The 17,906-nt window shown below is 49.5% G+C and overlaps 1 protein-coding gene across 1 annotated transcript in view; it reads left to right on the forward strand.

The window, feature by feature from the left end:
• LOC147706323 (peroxidasin homolog) overlaps positions 1 to 17,906 on the forward strand; it is a 191,176-nt gene that overhangs the window by 49,688 nt on the left and 123,582 nt on the right. The window contains exons 3-4 of the mRNA XM_086932802.1: positions 9,924 to 9,995; positions 13,197 to 13,268. Coding sequence (XP_086788928.1) covers positions 9,924 to 9,995; positions 13,197 to 13,268 — 144 coding nt within the window. The remainder of the gene's footprint in view (positions 1 to 9,923; positions 9,996 to 13,196; positions 13,269 to 17,906) is intronic.

Here is a 17,906-nt window from a genome sequence, read left to right on the forward strand (position 1 = left end):
ATGCCACTTCACGCCACTCCACACCGCGTCACTGCACTCTACTCTGCACCACTCCTCTCTACTGTACACCTCTCTACTCTTTGCCAATGCAATGCACCCCACACTGCTCTACTATGTATGATTGCACTCTTCACCACTGCACTCTCCACCACTTCACTCTGTGCTACTCCACTCTACTCTGCAATACTGCACTCTATGCCACTGCACTCTACTCTGTACCACTCCACTCTACGCCAGTGCACTCTAAGCCAATTCACTTCACACTGCTCTAATCTGTGCTACACTCTACACCACTTTACTCTACACCACTTTACTCTACACCGCTGTACTCTACTGTGCACCACTACACTATACTCTGAAACAATCTACTCTATGCCACTGCACTCTGCGCCATTGCACTCCAGTCAGGACTACTCCCCTCAGCGCCACTCCGCTCAGTGCCACTCCACTCTCAGCCACCCCTCTCTACTCTGTGCCACTGCACTCTACTCTGCTTCAGTGCACTCTACGCCAATGCACTCTACACCACTTTACTTAAAACCAATACACTTTACGCCACTGTACTCTGCACTGCTCTACTCTAAGCCACTGCCCACTACGCCAGTGTACTCTAAACCACAGCACTCCCCTAGGGCACTTAAGACCACTTTGCTCAAATCCAATGCACTCTACACCACTGTACACCATACCAACTACTCTGCACCACTTCACTCTACGCCACAAAACTCTACAACACTCTATGCCACTGCATGCTAAGCCCCTGAATTCTACTCTGCAATACTGCTCTCTACACCACTGCTCTGTGTGCCACTAGTCGCTGCGCCATTCTAATCTGAGACACTCTACCCTGCGACTGTCATCTCTACGCCACTCTACTCTACGCCACTCTATGCCACTGCACTCTCTGCCTCCGCACTCTCTGCCACTGAACTCTCTGCCACTGAACTCTTTGCCACTGAATTCAGCACCACTGCACTCTAAGCCACTGCATGCTACACCACTCTACACTATTGCGCCCTGTCACAGCACTTTACACCACCACCACTCTATTCTACTCTGCACCTCTGTGTTCTACACCACTGATCTCCCCTGCACCACTGCACTCTACGCTACTGCATTCTACACCACTCTACTAAATGAAAATGCACTCTGTGTCACTGCACTCTACTCTTCATTAGTGCACTCTACGCCAATGCACTCTACACCGCTTAACTTAAAAGCAATGTACTCTTCGCAACTGTACTCTGCTCCACTCTACTCTATGCCAATGCCCTCTACGCCACTCTACTCTAAACCACTGCACTCCACCAATGCACTAAACACTACTTTTCTCAAATCCAATGCACTCTATGCCACTATACTCCAAGCCAACCTCTCTGCACTACGTCACTCTATGCCACAAAACTCTACAACACTCTACACCACTGCATGCTAAGCCACTGTATTCTACTCCGCACCACTCTACTCTGTGCCACACTACCCTGTGCATCTCTGCACTACACCACTCTACTCTACACCACTGCAATCTCTGCCACTGAACTCCTCACCACTCTACTCTGCACCACTGCACTCTAAGCCACTGCACGCTACACCACTCTACACTATTGCACTCTGTCACAGCACTCTACACCACTCTATTCTACTCTGCACCTCTGTGTTCTATGCCACTGCTCTCTGCATCAATCTACTCTGCACCAATCTACTCGGCAACACTCTACTCTTCGCTACTCTACCCTGCGCCTCTCTACTCTACTCTTCACCACTGCAGTCTCTGCCACTGAACTCATCACCACTCTTCTCTGTACCACTGCACTCTAAGCCACTGCACACTACACCACTCTACACTATTGCACTCTGTCACAGCACTCTACACCACTCTATTCTACTCTGCACCTCTGTGTTCTATGCCACTGCTCTCTGCATCAATCTACTCTGCACCACTCTACTCTGCGCCACTCTACTCTATGCTGCAGCACTATACAGCACTGCACTCTATGACACACTACTCTGCAAAAATGCACTCTCTGCCACTGAGCTTAATGCCTAGCTACCCTGCACCACTGCACTCTACGCTACTGAACGCTACGCCACTCTATACCATTGCTCTCTATGCAACTCTGTTCTACTCTGCACCAGTGTACTCTACGCCACTGCTCTCTGCACCACTGTACTCTATGCCACTGCTCTCCGCACCACTCTACTCTATGACACTGTCCTCTATGCCACTGCACTATTCTGTGCACCACTCAACTATATGCCACTTGAGGACACTCTACGGCAATGCACTCTACAAACCTTCATTCCAATCTAATCTATTCTGTACCAATGCACTCCATTCAACTGCACTCCACACCACACTGTTCTACCTGCACTCCACACCACACTGTTCTACACTACTGCAATCTACACCACTCTACTCTACAACTCTGCACTTGACCCTGCATCACTACCCTCTACCCTGAACCACTCCACACTAAGCCACTGCACTCTACTCTACACCACTGTATTCTGTGCCACTGCATTCTATGCCACTCTACTCTACACCACTGCACTCTAACACCACTGTTCGAGGCATGTGGGCTGCTAAATTCATATCTTAGCATTAGATCGCCGCCTAGTGTTGGGTCCGGATGATCGCACATTGTTGTCCTGGAAGAGTCTTCGAAGTGTCCTGAGATAGGTGGCTCCTCCCCTGGACTACAGTGCGCATGGGCATCGGCTCCATCCCCAGATTGTTTTTTTCCGCCATTGGGTTCGGATGCGGTCTCGACGTCTCTCTGTCGGAACCGAGAAAACATAACTTTATTCGGCCAAAAGGCCTTGTATTTCTTACGTCGGTATTGTTTGCGTGCGGTCTCGAGTTCTTCCGTCTCTCGGAGCCGGAATCAGCGGAGTTTTGCTCTTCGGACTTCGAGGCCTTCTCATCGCGACTCGACAGCAACTTTTCCGGCATGGAGCGGAGTCCTTTTAAACTCTGTCCGCTCTGTGGGGCCAAATACCCACATATAGACGCGCACTGGGTCTGTAACAAATGCCTTTCACCAGACCATAACGAAGGAAACTGCAGAGCCTGTGCAAGTTTCAGGTCCAAGAAGACACTCAAGATTCAGCGCGCGGTGCGCCTGGAGGCCTACCAAACGGCCCCGGAACCGGACGACATCTTCGACGACCAGGAAGAAGAGGGCCTGAGCCGTCATCTTCAAATCTCCCCGCCCGAGACGGAGGTCGAGGCGGATCCGGAGGACGACGACGGAGTCGTGGATCAAGACCTTGAAAACGTCGACGAGGTAGGGGACGTCGAAGAAGTTTATGGGGCCGTGGAAGATAGCTCAGGGGATGAGCTATGCCCCGAAGTTTACGGACATATGGAACGGGTCACGGGATCGCCTGTCGGCCTTACCCAAGACCCCGTCGCGCAAGCCACGGCCCCGCCTTTAGGCCCGGCCACGGACTTACTTGCTGCGCAGACTGTATCGAAACCGAAACCGAAACATACGGTATCGACTACACCTAAGATGGCCGAATCGAAACCGAAACTGAAACTTAAGGACTCCAGCGTCCCTAAGATGGCGGCGGTACCACCAAAAACAATTAAAAACGCTGCTTCATCGACTCCCTCGACCTCCGGTCCACAGAGATCGAAGAAATCTGTCGATTCCAAAGTGTCAAAATCGGTGCCAGAGGAGGGATCCTCTAAAAAGGGCGGAACGCACAGGTCAACCGCTACGACGCCGGCAAAGCCCGCCAGGGACAGCGGCACGGCTCCGACGCCAACTGGGAAGTTGATCGGGCGCGTGGTAGAAACGGAGCCGTCGAAATCGCACGGATCGAAAGCTGCCACATCTGCGCATCGATCCAGGGCCTCTGGGGCGGCGGACGCAGCATCATCGTCCAAGACTTTGAAGGGCCAACAGAACGTCGGATCCGAGGGAAAGATCAAGGATTCCTCGTCGGTGCCAAAGGCCACTGCGAATGAAACGTCCCTCGTCGCTGCTTCCCTACAGAGAATTAGGGAGAAAGCAGCTGCTTCGTCGGCGCCGACGCCATCGCCACAGAAGGCGATAGACGTTCCGGTCAAATCTGCCAGTAAACTCCTCTACCTTCTGCCGCCAAAGGAGGCGCCGAAGGCCTTCGCAACAAAATCGGCACCGAAGAAGTCGGATTCTTCAACGGCAGGGGCACTTTCGGGTCGAATAATCGACTCAGAAGAGGATTCGGAGTGTTTTATCGACGCTAATACAGGCAAATTGACCCTTTACAAAAGGAAGATAACTTCGCAGCCGGTGGACTCCTATGTCATCCCCCTGAAGAAGAAAAAGTATCCACTGGACGCCTCAGGCCTCATGGAACCTATCCAGTCCCCTCCAAGAGGGAGCCCAACTCCGTCTCCAGACCCCTCTGACGGTGAGGGATATGGTGAGGATGACCAATACACTTTCCCAGCTAATGAACCAGATGCACAGCCGGATTCATTTGATGACTTTGGGGACCAAGACACCCATAATGTGGGACAAGACCCACAGCCTTTCAGTACACGTGCATCCCCAACTGAGGATTCTGCAGGTTTCCATGCACTCATTGAAAGGGCAGCTGCTAATCATGATGTGGACATGCATGCTGACCCTGTTGAAGAGGATTTTCTATTTGACACTTTTACAGTTTCAGAAAGAAATGTAAAGACACTGCCTATGCTCAAGGGGGTCCTCAAGCATGCGGCGGACATCTTTAAAGAACCTACCAGGGCGAGGGTGGTCAATCCACGTATTGAAAAAAAGTACAGACCAGCACCTGCAGACCCTGCATACATTCGGGGACAGTTGCCTCTTGACTCCCTGGTGGTCGCAAATGCCCGGAAGAGGGCCAACTCCCAGACAACGGGTGAAGCTCCTCCCCCGGATAAAGAGTCCAAGGTGCTAGAGGCAGGAGGCAAAAGGGTAGCTGCGCAGGCTGCCAATTTCTGGCGTATTGCAAATACACAGGCACTATTGGCACGTTATGATAGGTCGCATTACGACACCCTAGAGCAAATTGTGCAACACCTGCCTCCACAGTTTCAAGAGGGCACCAAAATGATTATACAGGAGGGACAACTGATCTCCAACGCAGCCATAAAGTGTGCACTGGATGCCGCGGACACAGCCGCTAGGACCATTAACACTAGCGTCATGCTGAGACGACAGGCGTGGCTCCGCATATCGGGGTTTAAACCTGACATTCAGACAACCATACTTAATCAACCAGTCAATCCTGATAGGCTGTTTGGTCCAGATGTTGACACCACCCTAGAAAAAATTAAAAAAGACACCGAAACTGCCAAATCTATGGGGGCCCTTCAATCACAACAGTTTCGTGGCAATACTTTTCGTCGCTCAGGTGCACGTGGAGTCACCAGAGGACAAATGGGTCAGCAGTCACAATTCTCTAGAGGTGGAGCACAATCCTCGTACCCCAAACAGAACAAGGGGGGCTACAGAGGAAACAGCACCAGAGGACGCGGCAGAGGGAACAACAACTCACGCGCCTCTACCCCAAGCAAACAGTGACTCTCTGTCACTGCCCCCCGACCACTTAACACCTGTCGGGGGGAGACTACAACAGTTCCTGCCCGTCTGGTTCAACATCACCACAGACAGGTGGGTGCGACAACTTGTTCAGTACGGTTATTGTCTAGAGTTAAAGTCCACTCCACCCAACATTCCACCAAGGCAAAGGCCTATGTCCGCAGAGCACTTGCACTTATTGCAGCAGGAAGTGGTGGTGATGCTGCAAAAAGGAGCAATCGAGCTCGTGCCAGTGGGGGAGGAAGGCACAGGGGTATATTCCCTGTACTTCCTTATTCCAAAGAAGGACGGTTCTCTCAGACCAATTCTGGATCTCCGTCCCCTCAATCTGTATATACTGTCAGAACATTTCCATATGCTTACACTGCAACAGATTCTTCCCTTGTTAAACCAAGGGGACTTCTTAGCAACCTTAGACCTCAAGGATGCTTATTTCCACATTCCACTTCACCCGTCCCACAGAAAATACCTCAGATTCACAATCCAAGGCAGGCATTATCAGTTCAAGGTCCTACCCTTCGGAGTCACCACGGCCCCAAGGGTGTTTACCAAGTGCCTGGCGACAGTGGCAGCGCACCTCAGGAGGCAGAACATCCATGTCTACCCCTACCTGGACGACTGGCTTGTTCAAGCCAAGTCGGAACAGCAGTGCGCCGCAGACATGTCAACCACCATTCACCTCCTTCACGACTTGGGTTTCTCGTTGAATTACCCAAAGTCGCATCTTCAGCCGGCACATGTCCGGCAGTTTCTAGGTGCGACAATCGACACCCTGACGGCCACAGCTCAACCAAACCAAGTCAGGATAGAGAGCATGCAGTCTCTAATCCGAAAGTTCAGACCACAACACTCACTTCCAGCGAGAGTGTTCATGCAGTTGATAGGCATGATGGCCTCCTGCATCTTCATAGTCCCTCACGCACGGTTGCATATGCGCCCGCTCCAGGAGTGCTTAGCGAATCAGTGGACACAGGCTCAGGGACAATTAACAGACCTAGTGTTGGTTACCAGTCGGGCATACGACTCTCTGCATTGGTGGACTCCACACAACCTTTGCAAGGGCCGACTGTTCCAGGAGCCAGTGCCACAGATTGTCCTAACAACGGACGCATCTCTCCAGGGATGGGGAGCTCATCTGCTCAATTTCACAGTGCAGGGACTATGGACAACGCAGCAACAAAAGATGCACATCAACTATCTAGAACTGATGGCGATCTTCATGGCGCTCAAGTCCTTCATTGTACATCTGTGCAACAAAGTGGTGTTAGTCCGGACGGACAACATGACCGCGATGTACTACATCCAGAAGCAGGGAGGCACCCACTCACCGCAGCTGTCTCATCTGGCTCAGAGCATGTGGAAGTGGGCCATTCAGAGGAACATCTTCCTCATGGCGGAGCACCTCCCAGGGAAGGACAATCAGATGGCGGATCTGCTCAGCAGATACAGCCATCAAATGCACGAGTGGGAGATACATCCATCAGTACTCCAGCCGTACTTCCAAAGGTGGGGTCATCCAGAGATAGACCTGTTCGCCACAAGGGAGAACGCAAAATGCCAAAGCTTCGCCGCCAGGTTCCCACACCCGCAATCGCAGGGCAATGCGATATGGATGAACTGGTCAGGCAAATTTGCGTACGCTTTTCCGCCGACACCTCTGATACCACTGGTGGCGAAAAAACTAAGGCAGCACTCGATGACACTCATCCTAGTTGCTCCAACGTGGGCGCGCCAGGCCTGGTACACCACGTTCCTCGAACTCTCAGTGGTTCCGCATCAAAGACTGCGCCTCACGCCCAGGCTTTTGACGCAGAACCATGGAGAAATTCAGCATCCAGATCCGCAACAGCTCAACCTGGCGATCTGGCTCCTGAAGTCTTAGAGTTTGGGTACCTCAACCTACCTCCTGAATGCATGGACATCATCAAGGAGGCAAGGAAACCAACAACCAGAGCATGCTATGCGGCAAAATGGAAGCGTTTTGTCATTTACTGCACCACCAATGACATCAACCCGCTAGATGCATCTATCCCTAACATCATTTGCTACCTGTTGCATCTTTACAAGTGCAAGCTAGCGTTCACTTCGATTCGGATACATCTATCCGCCATCGCAGCTTACCTTCAAAATAGGCAGCATCTCTCTCTCTTCAGAGTGCCTGCCATTAAAGCTTTCCTTGAAGGTCTGAAACGAGTCATTCCCCCAAGAACACCGCCAGCTCCGGTGTGGAACCTCAATGTGGTCCTCACCAGACTGATGGGACCACCATTTGAGCCACTACACTCGTGTGAACTACAATTCCTAACGTGGAAAGTAGCTTTCCTGATTGCTATTACGTCACTGAGGCGTGTTAGTGAGCTACAAGCGCTCACAATACAAGAGCCATTCATTCAAATTCATCCAAATAGGGTAGTGCTACGTACTAACCCCAAATTCCTTCCAAAGGTGGTGTCACAGTTTCATCTCAACCAAACTATAGACTTGCCGGCATTCTTCCAAAACCCGCAAACTGTGGCGGAAAGAATGCTCCATACGTTAGACGTAAGGAGGGCGTTGATGTACTACATAGACAGGACACAACACTTTAGGAAAACAAAACAGCTTTTTGTTGCCTTCTCACCACAACACAAAGGCAACCCGATTTCCAAAGCAGGAATAGCCAGATGGATTGTTAAGTGCATCCAAATTTGTTATCACAAGGCCAAGCGCACTTTAACAATACCCCCAAGGGCGCACTCCACACGCAAATTGGGGGCATCCATGGCTTTCCTAGGGAACATTCCTTTAGAGTACATTTGCAGAGCAGCCACGTGGGTTACACCACATACCTTTACAAAACACTACTGTGTTGACGTGCATTCCAAGCAGCAAGCTGCTGTAGGACAGGCTGTTCTCAAAACACTTTTTCAGGTTTCTGCAGCTGGCACGGGCAACCGCCGCTGATGGAGGGACTGCTATATATTCTATGCTAAGATATGAATTTAGCAGCCCACATGCCTCGAACTGAATATGCTACTTACCAGTATGCATCTGTTCTTGGCATGTAGGGCTGCTAACATTCATATCGCCCACCCTCCTCCCCGGTGCCTGTCGCAGCTGCAGATATACTATTGTATTCAATCATTAGCATGGACATCATTTACACTTTACACTCCATCTTCTGCCACAATGGCGAAAAACAATCTGGGGATGGAGCCGATGCCCATGCGCACTGTAGTCCAGGGGAGGAGCCACCTATCTCAGGACACTTCGAAGACTCTTCCAGGACAACAATGTGCGATCATCCGGACCCAACACTAGGCGGCGATCTAATGCTAAGATATGAATGTTAGCAGCCCTACATGCCAAGAACAGATGCATACTGGTAAGTAGCATATTCATTACTAATAACCAGTGCCTTTTATGCTACTGCACTGTACATCAATATACTCTGCACCACTGTACGTTCTGTCACTTCACTCTACTCTGTGCCACTCTATGACATTACGCTCTATGATTCTCCACTTTATGATGCTGTACTCCATTAAACTCTGCTCCACTCTAACAATCTATGCCACTCCCTCTACAACCCACTACTCCACTCTACAACACTACTCCAATCTACGACACTACTTCAATCTACGACACTACTCCAATCTACTATGCTCTACACAACTCCCTGTATGCCTCTCTATGCCACTTTACTCCACTCTATTCTACAACACACTAGTCCACTCTATGACACTCTAATCCGCTCCACTCTACGCCACTCAAATCTACAATACTCTACTCTACTCTACTCTATGCCACTTTCACTCTCCTACACTACTCCACTGTATGCCACTCCACTCTACGACAACCTACTCTGCTCTATGCAACTTCATTCTACAACACTCTGCGCAACAACCTCTGCGCAATCCCAGTCAGATGTACACCCCTCCATGACACTCTATGCCATTCCACTCTGTCACTCAACTTTACTCCGCTCTACACCCTTCCACTCTACAACTCTCTACTCCCTCCATGACACTCCACAACACTTCACTTTACTCAACTCTACACCACTCCATAACACTCCACTTTATGTCACTCTACACCACTCTCCTTTACCCCACTAACTTTTAGCCATGCTGAACAGCAGCCATGCTGGTACACAACATGCCTAAACATATTGGCAAAGCCAATAGCTCTTGCATAGGTGAGACCTTTTGGCTTTGTTTATCTGCTTACCAGGAGAATCAGCAATTCATCGTAGTCAGCATGCAGAATGAAGCCCTAAGAGGCAATTCAAACTCATGGCCATTCAGTCTTTGGCTTCTCTGCAGCATTCAAACTCAACTCACTGTATGCTCTGTTTTTCTCCTTGTTTCTCATCTTATGCAGGCTGCTGAATAATAATAACATCAGACGGATCGCACGAGGGGCCTTCGAAGAGCTCGGAAACCTGAGATACCTGTGAGTGTATCCTTGCACACATTCGGTCCCACCATTCCCTCTGTGAATACCAAAGGCCGCTCTATCTCACATCACCGCCCTTTAGTCAAGCTCTTCCAACTGTTTACTGGCGTACCAGTTCATGGGGATACCTGTCAACTCACATGGTCCCACCGTGTGGCACGCGGTTTCGGCTCCCTTCACACGGTCACCCGATGAAGAGCCGAAATCACACTGTGGCAGGGAGGACGAGCTAAAAACCACCGTAAACAGTGGATTTCCAGCTCCTTTTCAGAGGCTGTAAGCAGCCGATGTCCATTAAAAGATATGAGAACACCCCAGGACTTTGACAAATACCTTTGTGGTGTTTTTGGGAGGGCGGGCTTGGTGAGGGGCATAGTGCCTCTAAGATAGCTCTCAGGACCAGTCCCCGCTTCGTACAAGGCCCCGCCCCCTCCTCACATGGTGAAGTGATTTTGCAGGTTGGCAGGTATACATGAGCCAGATTTGGAGTTTGGCTGAAAGGGTTCTCTGGGGAACCCAATCAACCAAACCCTCGGTCTGAGTCAGGCAGACCATCAGTCTTCTGACTGTAGTGCCCCGATGGTTCTACCATCGGAAAACTAACTCCAACAATCCAACGGAGTAGGGGCCACCGGAATACACCCATCAGACCAGCCGTCCCAGGTCCGGACTGGGAATCAAAACTGGCTCGGCAAAGTGCTCGGCCGGCACCACAGGGGGAGGTTGCGGGGCGACCGAGCTCTTTGCCGGGGCCGGTTTTCGGACGATTTTGTTACAGGGCCGATTTTGCAGCTATGCTGCATAAACGGCCCTTTAACAAAAACGGCCCCCAGGGGCCCAAAACCGGCCCCCACCCTTGCGGTGCACCGGGGGATTGCCCAATGCCCGCAACGGCCAGTCCGGCCCTGAGCCGTCCTATGTAGACGGCGTGATGGCTTTTTTTCTGTCTGTCACTGGTAGGAAAAGCTGGTGTAACAGACAGTAAAAAGGATTCCAGAGTGGGATATGAGTTGATGCCCAGCTCCAGGGCCGGCTTTAAGGTAGTGCGGCTGGTGTGGCCACACTGGGCGCTGACCTGTGGTTCGGGACGCTGTGACCTCAGGGGGGGCACTGTGTTTAGTAATATCTTATGATGGGAGAGATGAGGGGTACTTTTGCAGGTGGTAGGGACAGAATCTGAGGAGGCGGTCATGGGATGTGGGGGGGCACCAAGAGTGATTGTCGCACCGGGCGCCACCAGCGCTAAAGCCGGCCCTGCCCAGCTCCTGCCTGTTTTTCCAGCTGCAGCATCCAGCAGCCCTGAAGGCTCTGCAAACTGCAGCTATCTGGAAAGAGGGCATTTAGCATGGGCAAGCTGGGCTCACGCCCGGGGCGCCGGCCTTCAGAGGGGCACTGTAGCAGTACCCCGCCACCCTGTCTCTAAAGAAAAATATATTAACCATTGGTTTGAAGCCTGATTTTCTTCTTTCTCTCGCCCCCTCACCTTCCCCGAACCCCTCCCATTATCCCAAGACACTGAAAATTAAAGATAATGAGTGGAAGGGGGGTGCCAAGTTGTGTTTTGCCCAGGGCGCTATCTGAGCAAAGACGAGCTCTGTTTGGCACTGACATCTGATTGCGCAATCGTGGCTCACGCTTGTGATTGGTCCCTTCTCGGCCCGCTCTCCCTTTCCATCTACTAATGAGTAACATTCACGTCAAGGTCAACCATATGCTGGTGTTATTAATTACTAACACTGCACGCATCCAGCCAGAGGCACAGCAGCTCAGAAGAGGCAGGCTTCACCTCCTGAGAGGCACTGTGAGAGGATGAGGACAGGCTGGCCTTCACCTCCAATGGCAGGTGTTATGTGGGAGAGGACAGGGGCGGCCTTAGGCATGTGCAAGCTGTGCACCTGCACAGGGCCACCAAACCCCAGGGGCCACCACGCCAATATATATCCTTAATATAATAATCCTCTGAGGATGGATACATATTTGCGTGGCGGCCCCTGGCAGGGATTTGGTGGCCTCCGGCTCTGTTCCACTTCCAAACACCCTGACCACCCCCATCCCCCTCTTCACTGGCCTCCGCGCTCTGCCCCGCCCGGACCCCCTCTTCCGGGGCCCCCTACCTATGCTCCCTGCCCAGGGCCGCCATGAGCCTAGAGCCGCCCCTGGAGAGGAAGAGGAAGAGGAGGGGGAACCTCCACTGACGGCGACAAGCATTAATAGAGAAAGGGGCAAAATTGAATCAGAGATCCAGTTCTAGCTATGGCAGCCCCTTGGGGTGATCAGAAGGGGAGGGAAGCACATTTACCTCAAGTGAATCTCGTGGGCAGAGGAGGGGCAGATAGGCAGCCTTTTACTACCATTGGCAGTCATGGTAAATAGGGAGGGACCACGCAGGCTATTGGTTGGAGTGACAATTACTGGGAGAAGAAAGAGGGAGGAGTGCCCCAATCGGATGGGCCCAGTGCCTAATTTGTAAAATAATAAGTGCCAGGACCCAAGATATTTACACTTGCCTCCAAATCTGACAATTCGGACTGCACTAGGTGCCCCAACCCTGCAGGTGCCCCAGCCCTGCAAACATGGCCTGTGCGTGCATCCTTTTATTATGATTTTGAATCAGATATTGAATTGTTAGACTCTTTGCTCACATGCTTTTTTCTTGTTAAAAAAAAAATAGACTGACATTGCCACCATGTGGTGGACTGCCCTAAATGTGTGCAGATGTCACTTTAGGATATAAGTGCTGGTGCTGAGCACCAGCAAACACCGGCACAAATTAAGCACTGCTGGCCTAGAGAGATTTTAGTGGGTTGGAGATATAGGCCTTCACTACTGCAGACTGAGAAATGTGAATGATAATTAAGCTGGCCAGCACTGAGTGGCATGCATTGGTAGAGGAGCAGGTGCGTGAGGAGGGCGCCCTTTAATGGAAGGGCAGCAGGAGAAGACACAGGGCAGGCTTTCAGCACAGGTTACAAATATTAAGTTTTAGAATAGGACTAACTACTTGGAAAAGCCTACAATTCAACTGACTCCAGGGGTACAGAGTGCATAACTCTTGCCAAAACTTGTAAATCTACATCTCCGCGTCGGAGGACATCTACAAATGTAGATTCACGAGTATTCTTTGTGAATTTGGTCACCGTCATTTGTGATATGAATCAAATACTAAGTGCTTGTAACCCCTCTCCTCTCTTCATGCAGCTACCTGTATAAAAATGAAATTCCGAATTTGCAGAAACACACATTCAAAGGTCTTCGCTCTCTGGAACAGCTGTAAGTATTGTTTGTAGCAGTCTCCGGATGAAGGGTAAGGGCCGTGCGTATTTATCACCCGCCTCATATGGAGTTCGCACATTGCAATGCATGAGGGGCCGTTGTACATCTCAAAAGTGCAATGAATCATCACTCTTTAATTTATTTATTTCATAGATTCATTGCATATATAAAGCAATCAGTTTTTAATTGCAGCAGGCTATAAGAAAAGAAGTCAGGACTCAAAATGCAAGAGAAACGTATTGACTTTGCGGATATTAAAGCCCCTTACTTTTGTGATTTTTCGATTCTGCAATCTGGAGAAATTGTGGTTTGATATCCTCAATCACTCCTTTTTTTGTCTTTACGTTAGCCTGTTTTTTACAGCCCTTATTATGATGAGTTCCGTTTTCGTGTTCTGCATTAGTCTATCTTAATGTAATTAGAAATTAGCATTCAGTAGTAACGCATTAATAACTCGGTCAACAAAATAATTTGAGGCAGATTTACAAGGACTGATGCATCCCTGCATATTAGCAGGGATGCGCCAGTAAAGATGCGACATGCAGGGATACCCTTGCATCACCACAGATGTGTCGCATTTACAATGCGATGCACCGTGGCGCAAGGATAGTCAGATGCATGTTGCATCTTCGGACGTAAGGGCGGCGCATTGCTGGAGTCGTGTTGCAAGCGCGACGCAACTCCAGCAATGCTCAGGGGCGCTCTATATTTAACATGCAGCATCACTCCTTACGCCTGCTTCAGGCATGGCCGTAAAAGTGACTCCGTGAAATATTGTAGATATCACTGCGTCACTTTTACGGGGCTTCCTTGCGACAGAACGCCCACCCTGCATACATTATAACTGGCACAGGTATAATGTAGCGCATGGCTTTACAACACGACGCATCTCACTAGATGCATGACGTTGTAAATTTTTGCATGGTGGAGCATTGTTTACGACGCTCCTGCGTCACAGATGACGCAACGGTTTCGTAAACATGTCGCAAGGGGCTTGTAAGTCTGCCCCTTTATTTGCAATCTTTCATGAGCAAAGCTGTGACAAAGACTGCCTCAAGCTGCGTTTGAATCAGAGGAATTCGAAATAACTCTGCATAACGTTTCGTCAACAAGTTTTCTTCCCAGTAATTCTTACTGAAGAGTTTCCGCCAGTCATGGTTGTCCTACTGAATACAGGCTTGGTTTGGGATTAAAAATCGGGCCGGACACCTTAAAAAAAAGTGGCTCACATTTGCATATTGCCTTTCCGCAGAACACTGCTTCTGCGAAGTTTAAAAAAAGAAGTGGGTTGGGGGTGGGAGGGCTCTGACGGAGGCATGCTTTCTTAACACTACTTAGATAAAAAAAAGTGCACAGATTAGTTCACACTGGTGATACACACTTGAAAACAAGTGAAACCACTTTTGCTCAGGCCCCCTGCTTCCGCTCAATATGTATACTTTAATAGGCCGCCCGGCTGAGCGAAAGCAAGTGAGTGACAACTCTATCCATTGATAAAAGAGAGGTAATGGACGCCCATCTGCCTCCAGAAAGGCCACTCATGCACCCACTGGGCAGCTGGCGGCTTCTGAACATACCAGACACAGCACAAATTGGCCGCCCAAGGCTGCCCAAAAAAGCAGCTCACAGCTGGACCTCGGACACCGGTTACTCGGCCATTGCCCGAGTGCTCGCCTTACCAATCCGACGCTGACCGAATAATGACACCAACAATATCCAGAATATCGGCGACAGAATTTCTAGGAACAAAATATCAAAATGTAAGTCATATACGCAAGTACTGATATACTATTCCTAACTCCTCATCTATGTACCTTGAAGATATATGTATCGCATAAACAGTGGCGGCTACCAATATAAAAATATGGTGAGGCACGATGGCTCCAAAACGACCAGTACTGCTCCTGCCGGTGCAGCACTTCTGTCCTCGATCGTGTCCATGAGCAGGAAAGTGAAGGACTTCCTTCCTGCTCGTGGAACACAAATTCAACCAATCCTTGAGCTGTTCTCATACTGACAGGAGCTCCAGGATTGACGGGAGCAGGCTAACCCGGCACTCAAGTTGACGCTAGGGGCATATTTTACAGCCTGGGGATTGCTGGTTCTACAGTACACATGTCGGGCTGGCCGTAGCAAGAAAGCCAGCCAGCCTGACATCCGCACTGCCGGGGCTTCTGTAATCCTATAACGCAGATTCAGCCATTTTATTTATTTGTGTGTGTCTGCTGCGCTGCAGGAGGGAGGGCGACGCCCTTCCGCTCTTTTGGAGGAGCCGCCCCTGCGCATACGTATATATATCCGGAGTTAGGTATAGAACACCAAGACTATCTTTCGATATTTTGCCCTCAATATTCTCTCCAATCAATATTGTCAGTTCGATATTCAGGGTGAACGCAGCCAGTCAGAGCTGGTTGAAGTTACACTCTGATAATAATCGCTTGACGCTCCCATCACCAGGCATGGTAGAGTGAAAAGAAATGCCTAGTGCATTCTATACATGATGGATGTTACAAACTTCGAACAGCTTTTCCTGGGTTTTCGTGCCCAGAGTGCAAGCATCTGGAGTGCTCTTTGTTCACAAAAGCTTGCATTTCTTTGATTTTGTTAACCAAGTTAAAGTATTGATGTATTACTGTCTACGGATCCCTGCAATGAATATTTCTTAATGGGAATGGATTTTCTTTGGGTGGGGGCTGGGGGGGAAGAGGGTAAGCAAAGAGTTCTCTTTATTAACAGAGACAAGATTTATTGGTTTATATACACCTACAAAAACTCTTATCACTTCTGCAACTTCTTCTTTCGCATCTCGCATATTCCTTAACCCCTTCGATGCTGATGACGAGCTCAGCTCGTCATCAGCCATGGTGGTTGTGTGCTGATGACGAGCTGAGCTCGTCATGTAACGCGGCTTTTGCAAAAAAGCCGCGTAGCGCAAAAATAACCCCAGCACGCATGTGGTTAATCAAGAGTTTCTGACCTCTGTCTGACCCGTGTTTGGTATTATTCAATTTCAGCTTCTTTAAACCGTTGGTGACCCACAGATCCACCTTTTCTCTCTCTCTTTTTTTTTTTTACATAAGATGTTTATTGGCATCCTTACATCCCTTTTGACAGTGTTGTGTACATTATATTCACACATTAGATGCTCCAGCATGGTAACCAATCTTCCTAGTAACTGACATTTCTATGGCCCTTTCTTCGTATGTTCTCTTTAGTTAACAAGAACAGTTATAGATAAAACTAGAAGTAAAAATGAGCACAGCAAAACATAGCCTGACAAACCCCGGAAAGAACACAGAGTACTCAGTCACTCAGGGGAATGTTTTTTATAAGCACTGGCAGGTGTGCATCCTTATGTCAGTGTCGATGTGGCGGTCAGTGGGGAGTGTTGGGAAGGATTCAAGAATCATGACTCGCGTCTGTAGTTTTTGATGGACAAGCATTGTAGGGAGAGCTCCGCAAGGCATTCTGTCCCAACACCGCACAAAATGTTATGTTATGTTATAAGGTTTTTATTGAGCGCACATATCACCCAGAGGCAGGGCTCGAGTCGGGGTACCACGCGGGTGGACGGCGTCCCCCCACTTATTTAACCGAGGGGACGCCGTCCCCTCTGCCAAACAGCTGGACTTCACTCTTTGGCCTCTCTGGGACGAGGAGCTCGGCACCTTTCGTGACGTCACTTCCGGTGACAGCGTCCCCCCACTTCTTTACGACTTGTGCCCTGCCCGGAGGAGTCTCAAAGCGCTATAGCGAATGCAAATGAAGGTGAAGATTGACGGCAAACGGGAGGAGGATAAGCAATCAAAAGAGACAGGTTTTAACCTTCTTTCAGAACTGTTTGTGAAAAGTTGGAGTAACTTGGCAGGGGTGCTCGCGGTGGTTTGTGGTCATCTTTCACTGTCCTCAATGGGTTTCACTTAAGTCATCCCGTGTGGCAGCTATTGGAAACTTTCTCAGCCCTAGTTGTTTCTCCCGTTCTCTCTCGATGAACAGCTTTACTTTCTGCGACTGACCATTTTGCGATTGCTCTATGTCACCTATGTAGCGGAGGCGGGCACTATTGATCCACCCCATGGTGGCATTTCTCCTAGATCAGAAGTAACAGAAGTCTAAAAACTTTGCAGTTACTTTATCGGTTTCAGGACTCTTAAGTGACCGGCAGGCACATTTCAATTCTCATTAAATCCTACTTTCCTTAACCTGCAAGAGGATTTCTGTGATTGTGCTCCAGTAAGGTACCATGGAGGGGCAACACCACAGTATATGAATAAAATCAGCACTATGGTCCTAACAACTTGGGCATGAGGAACAAGGGCTTGGATATATCTTGTATAGTTTAACTAGGGTGAGATAGGCCCTGTGTAAAATGTAAAACTAGATGAGTGTGAACCTTGCATTTCACAAAACATATTAGGATAATGAAGTATCTTTCCCTACTCAGTGTCATTGAAATCCCAGCCTAAGTAATTTTCCCTCCTCTCAATAAGTAATGATAAGATTGCATCTTCACTATGCAGTTGTGCCCAGTATAGCCTTCGGACCAGTCTCCTCCCATCTCCCATAGTAAGTCGCTTTGTATTATCTCAGGTGTTTGCAGGTCCTGACTGTGCATCTGCCAGTATTCCTGAAATC

This window comes from Lissotriton vulgaris, chromosome 7 (genome assembly GCF_964263255.1).
Source record: "Lissotriton vulgaris chromosome 7, aLisVul1.2, whole genome shotgun sequence".
Lineage (NCBI taxonomy): Eukaryota > Metazoa > Chordata > Amphibia > Caudata > Salamandridae > Lissotriton > Lissotriton vulgaris.